The sequence below is a fragment of the Hippocampus bargibanti genome, linkage group LG16 (assembly GCF_051943395.1).
Source record: "Hippocampus bargibanti isolate YZ-2025 linkage group LG16, ASM5194339v1, whole genome shotgun sequence".
Lineage (NCBI taxonomy): Eukaryota > Metazoa > Chordata > Actinopteri > Syngnathiformes > Syngnathidae > Hippocampus > Hippocampus bargibanti.
The window spans coordinates 12,835,150-12,854,150 of NC_142749.1; the positions used below are offsets into that span (position 1 = coordinate 12,835,150).

A 19,001-nucleotide genomic window follows, 5' to 3' on the forward strand; every position below is an offset into this window, starting at 1 on the left:
CTGTAAATAGCTTTGGGGCATTCTAAGGTGTACCACCATTCGTGCCAAAAAGTCTGCTGGGAAATGATCCAGGTTGCCCTAATGGAAAGTGAAAAAGTACGAGAGGATGGAAGATTTTGTCATTAGGAGCCACTTTCATGAAGAGATCGTCGTTAAAATGGTGCATCAGAGGCATAAGAGAAAAATGTGCATTTATTTTGTATTTTACACAGAACCCAATGAACCTTTGCACCAGGTACAAAATACCTGGAATACGTCTGTGCAAGCTCTCAGTCATACAGGAGTGGTCCATTGATGAAAACGCTTTGTCAGCCGTCATCTGTACTTCTTTGAAGTTGTTGGATGTTATGCTCCTAATCCGAAGAGCTTCGTCAGCGAACTAACAAATTGCTGGTAGCTCTGGCCCTATATATATATCCCTAATGTACAGAAGGTGGCGGTGCCATACCTCTGCTTTGATAGGTCCCTGCTCCAAGGTTGGGGGGGAGCAGTGGACTACTATTAGTGAAGCTAACCTGATTACTTCTTTTGTCCTGACTGATTATGGTCTATGACGGGCCCTGATTTCCCCATTCACCCCGCTATCACCTCATCACCATGACTAAGCCTACGTGGCAACGATCTAAGAGGTATGTTTTAAGCACCTTAGAGTAGGGACCTATCAAAGCAGACGTCTGGCACCGCCACCTCCGGACATTAGGGATATATAGGGCGATAACTACCAGCAAAATTTTAGTTCGCTGATGAAGCTTTTCGGATGAGGAGCGAAACGTCCGACACCTTCAAAGAAGTACAGATGACGTCTGAAGAAACCTTTTTTATCAAAAATACCCAGAATGTTTCCTTGGACAACACAGGAAAAGGAGCCAGGCAGCAACAAGGGACATTGTCCATTTTTCTTACCCGACTGCCAGCCAGAAATGATGCGATTGTACTCGTTCATATTTATTTATGTTGCTTCAAAAAATTATCAGAGATTTAATTCTGACGGCCAACAACGCTCAAGTGGCTCCAAGGGGAATGTTACATTTAATTCCGTTACATGAGCCTCTTGATGACATAACCTTCTCATCTTTGTTTTTTTTTTTTTTTTTTTTTCGTTTTTAGGATAAAAAGTGAAATGGATAATTAGGTTGGAGTAAATTGCAGGGACTTAGCCTTTTTCATTAATCCCTTCCTCTTTTATAGCAGCCTCCCACTGCTACTTATCAAACATATAACAGGGCCACATGAACTAAAAGCCAATCTTCTTTGCTCAAATGTGTATCGGCAAGCAGGAACTACATGGAACCTATTTTTCTAGGACGCATTTGCAGCCTATTCCTTGCAGCCTGAAAAAAGTGCAGCACATCATCACATCAGGCTTTTTTTTTAATGTGAGAAGCAAGGACAAGGCAGCAAAAAAGTAAGCCGAGGAGACATGAACTGCCTCGGGTACATCTTCTCTTTTCACATCTATGTAAATGTCAGAACTTTTACTCTCGGGCCTAAAGGGCTGAGAAGCCGAAAAAAAAGTGCTGTGGGATTTTGACCTGTGGAGGATTAGGTGTTATTGTTCGCCGTTTTACTGGAGGACAATTAATGTGATCTTAAGTCTTGCAGTAAGTTTTCTACCTCAGAAATGGAGTTGCGAAAGGATATTTTGGCTCTTTGTTTGAGACTTTTCTCGAGAGAAAAAAAGGTTAAAAAAAAGGGGCAAGCGATGGGAATCGTGCTAAAAAAACAGACGGATCAAGAACAATGAAACAAGTGGTGATGAGAAGCAACAATCAGATCTGTCACAAGCATCAAATATCACTAAAGATGTCTTAATGTTCCGACAACCCTCCTAAATACACTTCAAGATAAAATGAGATTTGTGACCAGCGTAGTACCACGTCTCAAATCATTCATTATTCGGAACTCTTGCCATGCTACAGATCCGTATAAAGTGTTCTGCCATATTTTACAGGGGTCTACTGCGTTTATGTTTCACATTAACTACTTCATACAAAATGAATAGCTGTAAATATAATAAATAGATCACATTTATACTATCAGAGCCACGACGAAAATGATCCACAACGGTGTGCTCACGGGGATAAAGACAATTGGTTCAGGAGTGTACTGCGAGAAACCACCAAGCTACTGATTGTGACGTTGACGATCTTGACTTCATGTTTTTCTCATTGGAGTGGATTAGATACATATTTTAGAAAAAATATATACATGTACACTATATGGTTCTTTCTTTTGTTGTGTGAAAAAAAAGGTTCATAACGGGGTTGCTACCAGGTTACTGACAGGACGTTGATATAGCTAGCTAGCTAGCTCGTTTCTAGCTAGCTAGCTAGCTAGCACGATATTACTAGACATAAAAACAACCACCGTTTCTGATAGATGCCATAACATCCATCCATTCATTATTTGAATTCACTTATCCACACAAAAGTAAGACATTTCAATGTAAATTTAAATTGAGACATTCTCTTGTTTTTACTGCCAACGTAGAGTAGCATGGTTTCAAGATGAAAACGCTCTTGCTATCGTCCGTATGCTGATATGGCCTCGGGCGCGGAAGAGTGCCAGCATGGATGAATGAGAGGCGCCTTGTATTCTGGACGAGTGCCAAATAAAAGCAGAGCTTTTAATTAACTTTAGAGTCGATTACCGTAACGCGCCGCGAGCAAAGCTTCTACTGGGTGGTTGGGTCTTACTTGAGTGAAAAGTAAACAGTGATGATTGAAGTCTCGTTAAAGATGACCTTTCACAATAAATAAGCTAAAAGCAGGAAGCGTTTGAAAGTACACATTTGATTTGTATATTCCATTGCCCATGCAGAACAGAATAAAGATCAGGATATTTGGACCAGGTTTTTTTTTTTTTTTGGGGGGGGGGGGGGGGGGATCTTTAAGTCTTGGATGCTTATGCATATAGTGTCATATTAGTCATCCTAAGCTCTTTCAAGATTTGGAGTTGACGCATACAATTTAGCAAAGAATCAGTGATTTAAAAAAAAAAAACAGAATAATCCTCCTTTTCAAGGCCTGTAAGTGATGGACAATTATGTCTACAGACATCCATCCAGGTTATAAAAGGCTCAATTAATATAGCAATTTGCACGCGACACTAAACCTGGCGCCGGGAATGTCTAAGACCGTGAAATAATATTGCTAAAGAGAGCCTGACTTGCTCTGTCACACACAATATGTCACCTTTAAAAGTAATCACTCTCGATGACATTAAATGCTTTCTAAGAAGCACTGTGCATATGTTACGTGTTGAAAGGTAAACGGATGTCCATAATACTCGACCTCTCAAAATACATGGAAGCAAACAGTATCCTGTATTTTGTTTTTCTACTTCTTTCTTTCCTTTCCTCTTTCATAACTTTGCTGCTGTGTTACTTCCGGGTAGAGTTAACGCTGGCGCAAATGGCCGCCGCTGCTCACACGCACACAAGAAAATCCTGTGACGGTTAAGTGTCCTTGAGAGTTTTGAAAGACGCTTAGAAATGAAATGTATTATTGTTCTTATTATTACATTTCCTCGGTCGTGTGATTATCCATGTTTGTGTAACGCTACTACGAATGTGGTTTTTTTTTGTTTTTTGTTTTTTTGTTGACGACACCGTGGACACGTAGCTATTTATACTGCATTAGCTATCTGGCTGGCTATCTGTTAGCTAGATAGCTATCTGGCTAGCTATTAGGACTGGCTATCTAGCTGGCTATCGATTAGCTAGCTAGCTATCTGGCGAGTTATTAGCTAGCTAGCTAGCTAGCTATCTGGCGAGTTATTAGCTAGCTAGCTAGCTAGCTTGCTATCTATTTGAGTTATTCCGGGTTGAGTGAACGCTGGCGCGTGTGGCTGCCGCTGCTTAGCCACAGAAAAAACGTATCCTGTGACTGTAAAGTGACCTTGAGAGTTTTGAAAGACGCTTACAAATGAAATTTATTATTATTATTATTATTATTATTATTATTATTATTATCTAATAATGTATACATTTTTCTCTTTCAAATGAAATTATGATTCTGGTTGCTGCTGTTGCAATGGTAACAGTATTCAGTCCAATAAGGAAATTGCAGATTCAACCATGACGCAAGAAAAGGAGACTGATGCATTGAAATTGGATGAAATGTTCCAGGTCTGATCCTAGACAATCATCTATGAAGCGTCTCCAGTCGCTCGCCTCTTAACTGGTACTTGTAAGAGGGAGCATATAACTTATACTCTGGCTTCCCTTCACTGGCTCCCCATATATTTCAGAGTTCTTTTCAATATCTTATTGGTTTTCAAATCTTTAAATGGGCTCTTCCTTCTTACCTCTTCAAGCTCATCCACCCCTACACACCTTCGCGATTAATAAATGTGCCAAAACCTAAAGAGAGGCTCAAAGGGGATCGATGCTGGTTCTATGACCTGCCATGAAACATTCGCTGCCCATCTTAAAAACCCGTCTCACTTGTACTCTTTGGCATTTGACTCCGCATGATTCCGACTTGATCTTGGTTTCACTCCCTGGTGCTTTCTACCATCTTTGTGACTGCTTTATTTCCCGCATATGATAGCTGTCCATGTTCAGAGCTTTGTTACAGCTTCAGCTGTTGTTAAAGTGCTATCTAACTCAATATGTACGGTATTGTGTTGTATTCTCCTGAGATCCGGGTGGGACGGCACCTCATTGACTTGGATGTGTAATACGTTCTACCTTTTTAACATCTTTGAGATCTTCGCAAAACATATTTTTGAGCTTCTGGCTGAAAGAACGAGATGAAGGCTGAAACTTGTGGCCTGTAGGACCTGTAAGTCTCACTCTCAAATAGAAGGTGGAGCATAAAAAGGGGATTTGTTTGAGTACTCCGACAGGGAACATTCTCATGGATATACTACGCCATTGTAGTTTTGACATAAATGAAATGAAAGGGAGATAAAAGGGGACACTAACTGGCATGTGAAATGGGAAAGGAAGACAGCGGCAGTCACGCCCGCACTCATGTCGCTTGGCTTCATGCCTTCAGGCAAAGACGCCAATTTACCGTCTGTCTTTGCCTCCGTGGGAATAAAACAATCACAAGGAAATGTGGGCTTATAAATGAGCAGGAAAAAGGTAGATGCCATTGTTCATGTGGTGGATTGTTGATCAAGTGATATTATAGCCACCTCAGGTGCAATTTCACGTCTGGACTGAACAAGATGGAGTCACGTGGTTGCCTGTGATGAGAGGGCACCAAATATTCACAATCCATCATGTAAACACCGGCACATCCTAATGGCAGCCAAAAAATGGATGGAAAAAGGCCTTGGATACACAGGGGACACTTTAATGTACCATCTTTTAAAGAAAGTAAAATCATAAATTTGTTTCTAAAAGTATGATATTGATAGTGGGTCAGAAGGTAATTGATGAAAACGGAGAATTAAGTAGCATTTAAAGGACAACGCAGGCCTCCGGACAAGTTGTATCCATAATTCGTAAAATCTCTTCAAATGACTTCTACTGAGCGTATTTTACAAAGATTCCACCGCTTATAGCTATATTTTACGTTTTAATACTCACGCGCAATATTCAGGAAGTCTTGTTTTCGAGTTGGTGACGATTCATGACGTGACGTCACGTCAGGAACGCCCCTGACCGAGAAAGTGACACACAATGCATTTTGGGTACTTTGTTTGGTCTAAAAACATTTGGCTGACTACTATTTGATACTAGTTGAGACAAATTCCCAACATACAAATACGGCCATTTCCAACGGAGCTTGGGCGCCATCTTATGCATTTTTTGGGACGCTACATTGGAGGCCTGACGGCTTGAATTGAAACGGGAGGACTTTTTTAATCGATTGCAAACATTTATGCTTTCCTCTTCAGAAATATTTGAATCATATTCATAACTGGATGAGAAACAAGAAAGCATCTTCTCCAAGAAGCAAGGCAAGACGTCTTTGGGCGACACCACGAACAAGGGGGCGGGACCTTCTGGAAACTGGCCACTTCCGGGTTCAATTTGAAGTACAGTAAAGTCTCGTTATATCGATATCGGATATATTGATAGTCCCGGTTATATCGATACTATTTCTATGCACGCACGGAGAAAATTACATGCAAACAGGGTCGGATATATCGATAGTCCCGGTTATATCGATATTTTTTCGGACTCCCTTGAATATCGATATAACGAGACTTTACTGTAGTTTTTGGACACTTTAAGTCATTTTTATTGGTGTTTTGCATTTGACTAAAAATATCAGCCTGCGTGTTTTGGGTATTTTAGATGCTATAAAATTTATTTTTCTGATGTCAGTTAGGATACAAAAAATGGTGTTAGTTGTCCTTTAAGTAGCTATCTCAGTGGTTCTTAAACTGGGTTCAATTGAACCATAAGGGTTCGGTGAGTTGGTCTCAGGGGTTCGGTGGATCCCCTGGGACAGAGGTCCACTTCTCAGTCTAGTGTGCAGTTAGTAGGCACAGTCATTGAAAGTATTTTGAGTTCATGCACCGTGTTGGTTTTGTTATTTGAACAATGTGATATTAATGCACAATTCATTAAAAACAACAACATACTTTATTTTTTTTTAATTAAAGAAGGGTTTGGTGAATGAGCAGATGAAACTGGTGGTGCTCAGTGCCTCCAACAAAATTAAGAACCACTGAGCTAGCGAGTTAAGGCTAATCACCCCAAATACATCTTCTACGGATGCCACATTTGATGGAACTGATGGTTAATGATGATAGTTGCAGTAGAATGAATGAATCGATAAAATCCTTTTGTCTGGCAATTTACAGAGACATTCATTCAAATTCATCAGAAAATAAGAGCTGTTTCATCAGTACTTCATTAGGGGTAAAAGGTGGACTGAAAGCAGTAATACACAAAACAAGAACTGAAAAAGGCAGCAGTAAAGGCCTGGAACAGGTTTTCAAACAGAGAACCCAACAGTCTGGTGAAGTCAGTGTCGTAATGCAGTTATAGCAAGTGAGGGTTTTATCTTCATCCGAAAGCCAAACGTCGAGCAGTATACAACAAAAGCAGAATAACTGACCATCCTATTCCAATACTTGTAAAGGGAACTCTATGTGCCTTACGATTTTGCTACTGACTAGTGCAAGGTGCACCCGGCTCTTTCTCCAAAATAACTTTTTGAAGATGACCACTATAGAAAATATCATTATGACTCTGATTGCCTCTAGCAAGTGGTCTCAAAGTGCCCAAAACATATCTTCCAAGAGTTCTAAAATGCAAAATTACAGCCATCACGCATTTTTTTTTGACAAGAACATTTCATCTCACAAGCATATATTAAACAGGCTTCACCAATTATGACACTTGCTATTTGTTTGACCAGAAAATCAGCAACAGTATCATAATGTGGAAACCCGTGGCTTTGTGTTGCATAATCACCACCTGACAGTTTTGCTGAGACATACCTGTCATACCTGGTAATTTGTTTACAATGAATTCTCATCTAACCCCACAGCTGTTTTCGAGTTCTCGGTAAAGCTCCGTTATTGCAAAAGCGATTCAGGGTTACATTTGCTGCAAATGTGTCCCTTTGTGTTATGATGCTGATTAAATTGCTGATTGAACGAAAAGCAATCTGTAAGTCTTTGGGTATTGCACTGATGTACAGAGGTGGATGTACCTTGAAAAGTATATTTTATGGAAACCCGGGAAGGGATTATTCCCATTTTAATGGTTTCCTATGGGAATTTCTTTTTGACATACACACTTTTCGCCTTACACACTCTGTCTGAGAACCAATTAAGTTCGTAAGTTGAGGTCTCACTGTATTACTGACCTTTAATTAGCCGGCCGTGCTAATTATCACCAGCAAGAAGGAAAATCTTTCTTTTGTCGATTTGATTTTTATATCAAATGTGAAAATTCGGATTTGAGGCTACATACCGTGGTAGAGAATCTTGACTTATTTTGTCCAACCTGCTAGCTACACTGGCTATTGTATTATAATATATGAGCACGAAAGTATTTTTCTTTTTAAACATCGAATCAGGTCTTTTTCCTGAAACATTTCAACAGGAATATGCAATGAATAGCAAGATTTTTGAGTCCGAATCATATCATTCATTGGCAAGGACTGCTGTAAAATGTAAAAAAATCGTCCAAAACGCGTTTCTCGTCATTGAAATTGACAAGATGGGATGTGGTCGGTAGCCTTCAAGCCAGCCAGTCCAATATTCATGTAAATCCATTCGTGTTTATAGGACCTGCTTGTGTGAGTGCTCTGATGTTTTTTGCCCTAGGCGGCCATTTAAAATTCCGGCTCGATAGTGCGCGTGTGCGTGCCAGGGTTGCGGCAATTATAGATAATCAAATGTTGGGAATACTTGAAGTGATATGTGCTTTGAACCTCCGTTATAGTAGGAACCGACGCCGACCAACATATAATCACTATTGGTTGGAATTTAGCATAAAAATCAACATATTTTTTTTGAATGGATTCAAGTCTACCCAATAAGAATCTCGCTGCTTTGTGGGAAGCAATACGTACATACATAAGTATGACATATGAATTAAAAACTTTGAAGTTTCTTGCCATCTACACTAAAACTTGCATTAGGACCAGGCCGTCCCACCGAGTGGAAGAGCGAGACGCGAGAGAGACCAGCTGCTCAACAGAATTTTGATGCCAAGAAGCAGCATGCCGTGCACGATCCACCGCCCTCCTGCTCGGAGCGGGTCGCGAGCGGAGCGGAGGTGCTGAGTTCACAACTACGGCGGCCGACTAATTGAAAATGAATCCAAGCTAGGTGAGGTGAAAAGACATCAAAGGGGTGTTCTGAATGAATAAACCGAGTTGTAGGATGATTTACTTTTTTTTCAACAATGAAAAAGTGGTTTGTGAAAATATGTGGGATCTTTGAAATCCGAAATGTACCAATTCCGAGAGGCTTTCGGCATAACAGCATGTTGTGCCGCAACATGCTGGGCAGTGCTGAGGTCAACTGGAAGAGCTATAGCATAAAAAAAGCAAAAAAAAACAAACAAAAGAAGCAAGAGAAGAGGCTTCCGATGATATAGTTTTACAAGTTTTTTTTAGTTTTAACATATGATCATGTTTATAATTAATGTTCCGTCTCTGGTGATTTGCATTAGCATTGCATTAGCCCATCGCTATATCATTTGGGGAGGAATTTAGTTGGGTTTGGGGAGTAACAATTGATACGTAACAATTGATCAGTAGCGGACCGTCAAGGCCTTCAAAGCCTTCTCTGCTGGCCTAAAAATGAATGTCTGAATCAGTCTGAATCACAGACAGATGTTAATTATATTTTGTCCATGAATTTGTATAAATAATTCCAAATTGTCTTTCAGCTCCCCTTCATTACTTTACCCATGTTGCGCTACTTCCAGATGTGTGTTTTCGTATTTAATTATATAACCAATCACATTTCAGCTATCATTTGTTACCTGGTTCAGAAATGACCTGGATACCTTCACAATCAGTTTCTGCGGGCCCTGGAGCATCAAATGTGTCAAACCGTTGCTCTAACCAATCAGGTTTCGAGTTGGCAATGCAAAAGGGGTACCAACGTCAGAGTCGATAGTCAATGTTAGAGTTTTCACAAACTATGATTGGCTAGTCAGTAGCCAATCATAATTGCAAAAACTGCTCTGATCACAAGCCGCTAAAACAAGAGCATGCTGGCCAGAGCTAGCACACTGTATCGGTAGCGAGCTGTATCAGCATATATATTGTGTTGAATTATTAGATGGTTTGTCAACCCACAATGGCTGAAGGACGAGAAGAAGTAGATCTGGTTGGATTTTGGTGACGGACTTTTCAAGAAAATAATGGACGTCATGAAGAAACGTTGGTCAGTAATTCCTGGCTAATGGTCCCCTCTATAGTAAGTCACTCCATATTTTTTTTCAGTCTGGATTGATTCAGGCATAGCACTACTGAAGGCCGAGCGATGAAATCCATGGCCTACCACTGCGTATCATAAAAGTCCAGAAACCATATTATTGAGCTAGACACGCACCACTATCTGAATAATCCTTTTTTTTAGTCCACACAAAGAGTGCAACCCTCCCTAAATTCACTTGCCACGCGAGCAATTCATCCAGCAATTTTCTTCCATTCACCAGTGCGTATTAGCGTCACCTATTGTGCGTTCCACATTTAGACCGAGACACTATTTTCAATAATCACCTGATGTCTTTTGTTTTCAGGTTCGCTCGGTTTGCTGTGGTTTACACCGAACGTTTGCTGTGGTTTACACCGAACGTTTGCATTATTTGTTGTAAAAGCAGTGTTAGCGAGACGATAGCTGCGCAAAATAACAGGAGTCAATGCAAGACATGAATGGCCATGAACAAATAAAATCAAGGTTGGTTTGCAATCGTTCAATTAATTAAAAAAAAAACAGACACGTACACACACAATATGGCTCTTTCATCTCCCGATATTCACACGGCAACAAAAACAGACATTTCCCAAAACAGCGGTTGTCACGAAGACGACACAAACCGTTTTCGCACTCGGCGGCCATGACACCCGCTGTGGGCTCTATGAGGGGGAACATCTTGGGTAATCTATGCAGACATCTGTGGTGACTCATTGTGAAATCATTTGAATGCGCAGAGAAAGAAATCTCTCCATTTAGCGTCTTTAGCGCTATGCCAACCTATGTCGTTTCTGTCAGACTTTCACACAAGAGGGTAAAACCACCTCTCAGTGACAAAACCCAGAAGTTGACTTACGGTCACTGCAGAACGGCCCCTTGTAAGTCGTCATAGTGCAGTCGCAGGAGAAGCCCTCCCAGAGCTGCAGACACACACCCTGGTGGTGGCACGAGTCCTCCGTGCAGGTGGTGCTGGGACCTACACGTTGATGACACAAAAATACATACTTTGGATTTACAAGGCTGCCTTTTCATTTTTATATTGTTCAAAGACTTCTTTGACAGATACAGCACATACATGGACGGACCAGAACATTAAGACTTGTGATGTAATTGTCCCGATTTGCAAGGTGGTGATGGTGGTGGACCCCAAAAAGAAGGAAGCAGGGAGGAGCAGGGTGTATTTGAAAAATTGTATTAACATAAAGTCCACAGGAACAAAATCTAAAATATCAAAGTAATCAAAACAGAAAAGTCCAAAGTATCAAACAAAACCATGAGTAAAAATATGACAAGATGAAACAAACCTGACAGGGTGGAACAAAAACTGAATGGTCGTGCCGGGAGTCCTTTTAACTGCTACTGATTAAAATGACTAACACCTGCGTAGCTGCAGGTGGGGCCGGCAGCGCCACCCGTTGGTCGACAACCGGAATGTGACAGTAATACAGTGATGGTGTGGTCGCTTAAGTCATTTTTATTGGTGTTTTGCGACTAATAATATCAGCCTGTGTGTTTTGGGTATTTTAGATGGGCTAAAACGTTTTTCTGATGTTAGTTAGGCACTCAAAAAAAATGGTGTCGGTTGTCCTTTAACAATTAGATGTGGGGTGGAAAAAGAAGACGGCCGAAGAAACCTTTTCATGAAAAAAAGTCATGACATTTTTGTTTACGTTAATCTTCGACTCATTGTCCGGTGCAGCCAAATGAAAGTGATATTTTTGGTTCGTTTTTGTGCATTACAGCACAATAATGCCTCAAAATGGATGTCTACATTAAAAAACAACAACAGTAAATCTCATGAATGCTGTATGCTGCTCTCTGGGACGCGATGTTGTTTTACAGTACTGTACTGGAGTGACATTCGCTGCCATTTGCAAACTTTTTTTTTAGGTTCGAAAAAATCTACAATGCATGTATTGCAAAAATGTTACCTAAGACTGTGACAGCCGACCGAACTAAAACGGGGAAAAGGGACGCTGAGCACTGTCGGGATTCACAGTTTTTTTTTTCATTGTCACGCCTTACCTCCGCAGCCGTGATCCACCTCGCCCACCTTCTGAAGGGCGTCTGCCAAAAGATCAGGGAGTCTTCCGTTCAAATCCACCGATGCCAGGCAACCCTTGTAACCTTCGCGGGACGCTATTAGTCGAGGCAGGCTGCTGTACATGCTCTTCCCGACACCTCCAATGTACAGCTCGCCTGAAAACAACGTGTAATTCACATGTTTACAGATCATGGATGGGATAAGGGTAAAAAAAAGTAACACAAAGGTAACCCTATTTATAAATTTTACTGGGAATTCAAAGAACTCACCCTTCAAATCCAGGTTACGAGCTCCATTGGCGTGCTGGGTGACTGTACGGATGTCAATTTTAAGCGTGTGTACGTTATTGTTGTCACGAGAGATGACCACGTTGTGCCACTGGTTGTCATTGAGCGGCTTGTCCGAGTTTCCTTTCATCAGCGACGGGCCGTTTCCCAAGTCAAAGACGTAATGGATGAACCTGCGGTGATGACATTAACATGTTGCGTCACTTTTTTTGTTTTTTAACTGACACCAGAAAAATGATTTATAGCATCTAAAATACCCAAAACATGCACTATGATATTTTTAGTCAAAGACACCAATAAAAATGACTTAAAGTGTCCAAAATCTGCAAAAAATTGAGCTGCGAATTGGGCATTTTCAGAAAGTCCCGCCCCCAGTTCGTGACGTCACGCCAAGATGCCTTGCGTTGCTGGAGAATCAAAACAATGGCTTCAGATTCGGAGAATATGCTTTCTTGTTGCACATCCAGTTATGAATATGATTCAAATAGTTCTGAAGAGCAAAGCATACATGTTTGCAATCGATTGCATACATGCAAACAACATACAATACAAATAATTTAAAACAATTATACATACGTACAGGTAACATCCGACTTACGACCAGCTCTACTTACGACCACCCGTACCTACGACCACGCCCTCCAGACCCTACTTTTAAAATTTTTAATCTCGGCCTGTCACCGCAACGCGTGAGTAGGCCCGCAACGTGCGCGACAATTTTGGCCAGCCAGCCAGCATCTTACTCTCGCACAGCAATCGACCGTGTGATGGCACCAGATGGAGGGGAGTTTGCAAGTCATTTAACCTCCTATAGTCTCCATTCAACATTTTGAATGGATTTGCAACTTATGACCGTTTGGTCGGAACGGAACTCGGTCGTAAATTGGATGTTACCTGTATATTATATATATTAAACAATAATTACTATAATAATTTGCATTATCCCTAATGCCAATTAATACAATGACTTTTTGATTTCCAGAATTTGTCACTTTTTTCGGTTGCATGATCATTATCCCTGAAAATTTGTAAATTTCCCCCAGGGTATCCTCACCCTCTTCTGGACGCATTTTCGCACCCTAAGGGAAATCTTTTGTAGCAAATGAAGGCTTTGGGTGCGACTTATACACCGGAAAATACGGTATATTACAAATGCAAAACACCTGTACCTTTGGGGAAATTGAAGGAAGGGTTGATTGAACACCGTAACCGACTAAAAAAAAAAAAAAAAAACACTTTTTCTTCTAGCCGTGACCTTGAAACGGTCACAGGAGTCTGGTCACCTAAATAGGGGAACGGTGGGGAATTGACGTGATGGCTCTGATCCCTTTTGTGAATCGACAAGAAAGAGGAAAGTCGAGTTTCCCTCTGGCAAACATGGCACAAACATTCTCCAAGAAGCAATTAGTCTGTCTGAAGTCCTGCTTGGCACTCGAGCTCGCTCCTTCAGAGACAAATAAAGGCACGGAACACCTTCGTGGCAGTTTCCAGGGGGCTGTGATTTTTCTTTTCCTCTTGTGTAATGGAGCCAATTGCTATTGGCAGCGCAGCGATATCAAATAGTAATCACAGACTCAACTAAATGTATTCAACGAATGCATATTTTTATGCTATACGGTTTTGACTGTAGTATTCTTAACCAGTTGTATATGCACAACCAACGGGTTGTGCATATATTTTGAATTTTAAGACTACAGACGTTCCCCTATTTATGAACATTCAAGTTCCGAACAACGGTACATCCGAACATTTTTGTTGTAACAGATGTAGTATTCTCTCCAGTTGTACATGTACACATTTTTATAGAGCGTATATTTAAGTTGTTCTTAACTCAGTCATACAAAAATGGGTGGTGCATATTTTCGAATTTTAAGACTACAGACGCTCCCCTACTTACGAACATTTGAGTTACGAACAACGGTACATATGAACATTTTTGTAGTAATCTATGTAGTATTCTCTCCAGTTGTACATATCTTTATACAGCATATATGTTATTAAATGTTTAGTTTTCAGTACAAACCAATACAGGTTACTTATACAAGCCTTAAACGTACTTATATAAGCCTTAACGACACATTCCATAAAAAATATAGCAGTGAAGCAACTTACGAACCTATTCACCTTTCGAACAACTGTTCGGAATGTATCTCCTTCGTAAGTTGGGGAGTGTCTGTATTCGGTTTGTATTTCCGTACCTTTCACGGAATGCTACGATTCAAGGGTAGTTTGATTGAGTTTAACACATTTCCGTCATTTAAATGACAACCAAAAATTTCCCATTGAAATCACGATCGGTCGCAATTGCGGAGTGTAAACTCACCCTTTCACCAGCTCCACCACAATGAAGTCACTCCCGTCGCCGGAGTTGTACAGTATGAGCCCGTCGGGACTGGTGGTCTTAAACTGGAAGAACAAGTGCATGGAGGCATAGGCTTGCAAAGTGGAGAAGGCCAAGTAGCTGGCCTGGCTGGAAAAGGTCACGGGGTTCGCCACGATGTGCCTCATCCCGAAACGTGCGTTGAGCTCGCAGTAGGAGATGTCGCCATTTTTGCACTGGTCCAGGTAGAGCATCCCGTTGAAGGAAAGGGCCTGCAAATGGCCGATGAAATTGGAAGGGATGACCGAGGTGAACCGGCGTTCCGTCATGATGCCCGTCTCAATGTTGTTCAACTCCAAGCGGGTGTGAGCGCCGCTCATGAAGCCTGAAGAAAAAGCATGACGCGTCCTGTGCATCACGAGCGTTTTTCGTTTCCGTGACCTTTCAATTTACCTTCGGCGGTGACGTTGTCCACGGAAAGCTGCAAATGTTTCCCTCGGCGTACCACCTTTACCGCGTGCCACTCATTGTCATTCAGCTTTTCGCCCAGTAGGAGTACTTCGGGTCCTTTGCCTAAGAGGTGCAGAGCGTCAAGTGTGACAATTACGCCGAATGAGCCCGGGGTGTCCCCTCTCATCAGACGCTATTTTCAAAGTGAACAATGCCACTCATGCACCGTGCGCACTCGCAAACCAATAATTTCCAAGGTGTGCTCATTTAGACTTCTGATGAACCCGTGGGGGGAAATAGGAGAGATACGATTCCGATGGTCCAATTGTCAAATGGATTACACAACGACATCGGCGGGGCAGAGCTATGTGATGCGTAAGAAAAACAATCGCCGCGTTGAGTCACGATGGAGTCACGTGTAATGAATCATATTGTTTTGTGTTGTTTTTGTGCTCATTTTTGTCACTTTGTGTTGTTGTGCGTCATGTGGAATGGATAGGAATTGTTTTTCAGCATTTTTGGTCACGACATTCGTCAAGGAAGAGACTACTGAGCGGTTGCGCCTTGTCGTCAGCACAAATATGTCAGCACTGTTTTTAATTTGGGAAGAATGTCGGGGCCATTTGATTGTCAATTGACGGCTCTAGGGTCAGCATTTTCATAGCCTCACTTTGTTCAGCCAATGCTTGTGTGGAACTGCCGCGGCTTGGAATTGAAGCGGATTTATGTGGGGACAGGAGATGTGAGACAATCTCTTTGGTCAATCTATACTACAGCTTTGTGTTTGCTTTCAACATTTAACTTGGATTAGAGACGCACATTCCACCATGATATCCCTGATCCACTGGTGAAAAGGACGCTTTGATCCCGTCCGTTTTCATCTGCTTCAAAGATGCTGCAGAAAGTGCGTAAGATTGAATGACAGCCTGCGTCTTTTGTATTGTGTCACATTAGTTGTCGCGGCTTGGGATTGAAGCGGATTTACATGGGACAGGAGGTGTGAGACAATGTCTTTTTGTCAATGCTACAGCTTCGTGTTTGCTTTTAACATTTAGCTTGTAGTAGATGTGCACATTACACCATGACGTCCCTGATCCACTGCTGAAAAGGATGCTTTAGTCCCCTCCTCTTTCATCTAGAACTGCTTCATGTCACAAAGAGGGTACAACAAGTGCTGAAGAATGAATGACTGTCTGTGTTGTCATATTATTTATTTCGTTTTATTTTCTTATTTTGACACAAAGATGGCGCCGCAAGAGTGGCTGCCTTTACAGAAGCTCTTGTATTTTGTTTTTCTACTTCTTTCTTTCCTTTCTTCTTATTTTCATCACTTTACTGCTGTGAAATGCACATTTCTCCACTGCGAGACTAATAAAGGCTAATCCAGTCCAATTCATTACGCGTAATTTTCTCAGGAAAACACAGCACTCTGTGTCTTTTTTGGCGAAAACCTGAAAATGGAGAACACAGACCGCATATGAAAATCCCCAAGTTACGCTTACTAGCCGCTTTCAAAATAGGTCACGGCGCAGAAGCTTCCGCCGCAGCAACGTCACCCCAAATCAGTGGCGGCGCAACAGGACGACATGGCAGTTCAAAGGAGTTCTGACATCGCTTGGGAAACTAATTGGCCATGGCGATGCGCGACTGCGCCTTGAGGGGTTTGTCTCACTAATTGAGCTCCGGGTGCACAATTACCTGGGACGCACAGAGGACAATAAAATGGGAAAACATCAAGTGGTTTCCGCACACCTTGCCGATTCAACGAAAGCGTGAGCGGGGGAGATTTCGGAACGTCGGGATCACGTCGTGTGTATCGTTTTATCTTGACAACACTCCACATGCTTCACCGACATGAACCGCATCGACTGTGCATGGATCGATACAATGTCTGCTCTCTCTACATTTGATGGAATGTCTTTGCTGTTTAAAAACTAGGCAGGTGGTAGAATCGTGGGTAAGATAATGCCAAAATATTACCCGTTTAAATGTTCTTCATAAATATTAAGCAGGCTTTATTTGAGAAAGTGAGTTTTTGAAAAAAATCGGGTGCACTTTAGTTCGTCACCGAACTAAAGTTGTGATGGTAAGCCTGGCCCTATACCCTGAATTAAAACACCAGGTGGCTACCTCTGTCCAATAGAGATATAGGGTCAGGTTTACCAGCACAACTTTAGTTCGCTGACGAAACCTTTCAGATGAGGAGCCAAAGTCCGACACTTTCAAAGAAGTACAGATGACAGAAGTAGACTTTTCTTCATTACTGCCACCTTTTTGGCTCATCTTCTTGTGCTTTAACACAGTGATGAGAAGTTACATGCATTTTGATCCCCGCTTAAGATCCGTATCGGATTGACAAAGAAAAGATAACTTCAAAGATAGTGTGCCATTTTTTAGGTCAACTATAAGAAGGATCTGAGACTCTAAAAGTCAGAATTAAATTATCCTGATTATGTAATGCTGGACAATCAAACGCTGTGATCCTGATCTGCTAATAATGCCGACAATGGCTCCAACAGTGATTGGCTGTGTGCTCTTAAAAAGAAAATAACTTAGACCCTGCTTAGATGATGTGAAGTCTTCATTCTGTAATTAAGTTTGTCTAAATTATACCCCCCCCCCCAAATGATATCAGCTAAATAAATTCGGCAGCTAATTGCATGATTTGCATTTGCCTCTAATTTTCCTCATCATATTCTTCCACAAGACAGCTATTCATCGATACATTCGCATCTGCAACTTTAATAATCTCGTTTGGTGATAAATTGCAGTGGTGAGGAATCTGACCAAGTGCACGTTCTTTTTTCCGCTACATGTTAGTACAGTGCCACCTGCTGGAGCACAGAATAATTTAATTGGCTCCGGTTTGAAAAAAACACCCTCCACGTCCTCTAAAATAAAATAAAAAGGATAAGAGGGAATTTCTGAACTACTTTTCGCTTTTACCCCCATAAATACGGACACACATATGTTAACGCACATACAACTTACCTGCTGATGATTACACAACAAAAACATTTGAATCCATGTGTGCATTCTTTGGAATAGTCACACTTAATCTATCAATCAATGAAATAGATTTCAAACTAATAGATCAACATGGTTGTGGTTTCTTTCAACCTGTTCATTATAAACATTCTTATGAGTGAGCAGGCCAGTCTTGGTACTATGATAGACTTCTGGTCGACAGACTTTGGATCCAAACGATCACAATTTGGAGTTTACATCTAAATAATTGTTAACTTATTCAAATACTGACAATAACATGACACTAAAGAATATTTTTCGATTTAAAATGTCCATTTTATCCCACAGTACAAAGGATTAACATATTTGCAAAATGGACCAGGGGAGATTCTGTTTGAGCGTTGCATGATGCAAGCGGCGCAATAAATCAATACAAATGCAAGGGAAAAAAGAGTACACATTACTGTTGTCAGGTCATTATTCACATCGCCTCCACATAAATGTTACACAATGGCTGGGGAAATAGCTTTAGGTGAGAGCTCGGAAGTCTCGTGACTGATGACTTTTTTGGGGAAAATCCATATATGGTTGAATACCGTAGACGTAAAGCCTTGCCTTGATCTCTTTTCTTATTTGTAAAAAAATAAGTTGTTTATTTATTCATTTGTGTATTTATTTATTCATTCCTGTGTGCATTTATTTATTTTTTTATTTATTGTGTGTGTATTTATATATTAATATATGTGTTTTTTTATTTATGTATTTTTTCATTTATTTGTGTATTCATGTAGATATGTATGTGTTTATTTATTTAATTATGTGCATATTTATTTATTTATTCCTTTACTTATGCATTTATTTATTCATTTATGTGTGCTTTTATTTATTCATCTATTTATTTATCTATTTATTCATGTATTTATTTATTCATTTTTGATTGATTCCTTTACTTATGTATTTATTAATTCATTTATGTGCACATTTATTTATTTATTTATTCATCTACCTATTTATTTATCTATTTATTCATAATTATTTATTATTTATATACTTACTTTTTTCATGTATTTGTTTGTCTGTT

The 19,001-nt window shown here is 40.7% G+C and overlaps 1 protein-coding gene across 11 annotated transcripts in view; it reads right to left on the minus strand.

Moving 5' to 3' along the window:
• The window catches only part of LOC148886521 (neurexin-2-like), a 162,500-nt gene that overhangs the window by 67,235 nt on the left and 76,264 nt on the right, over positions 1–19,001 (minus strand). For all 11 annotated transcript variants that reach the window (XM_089016455.1, XM_089016452.1, XM_089016449.1 and 8 more), the window contains 5 exons: positions 14,957–15,076; positions 14,507–14,888; positions 12,166–12,356; positions 11,878–12,051; positions 10,709–10,828 (listed from right to left, as the gene is read on the minus strand). In XM_089016455.1, coding sequence (XP_088872581.1) covers positions 10,709–10,828; positions 11,878–12,051; positions 12,166–12,356; positions 14,507–14,888; positions 14,957–15,076 — 987 coding nt within the window. The remainder of the gene's footprint in view (positions 1–10,708; positions 10,829–11,877; positions 12,052–12,165; positions 12,357–14,506; positions 14,889–14,956; positions 15,077–19,001) is intronic.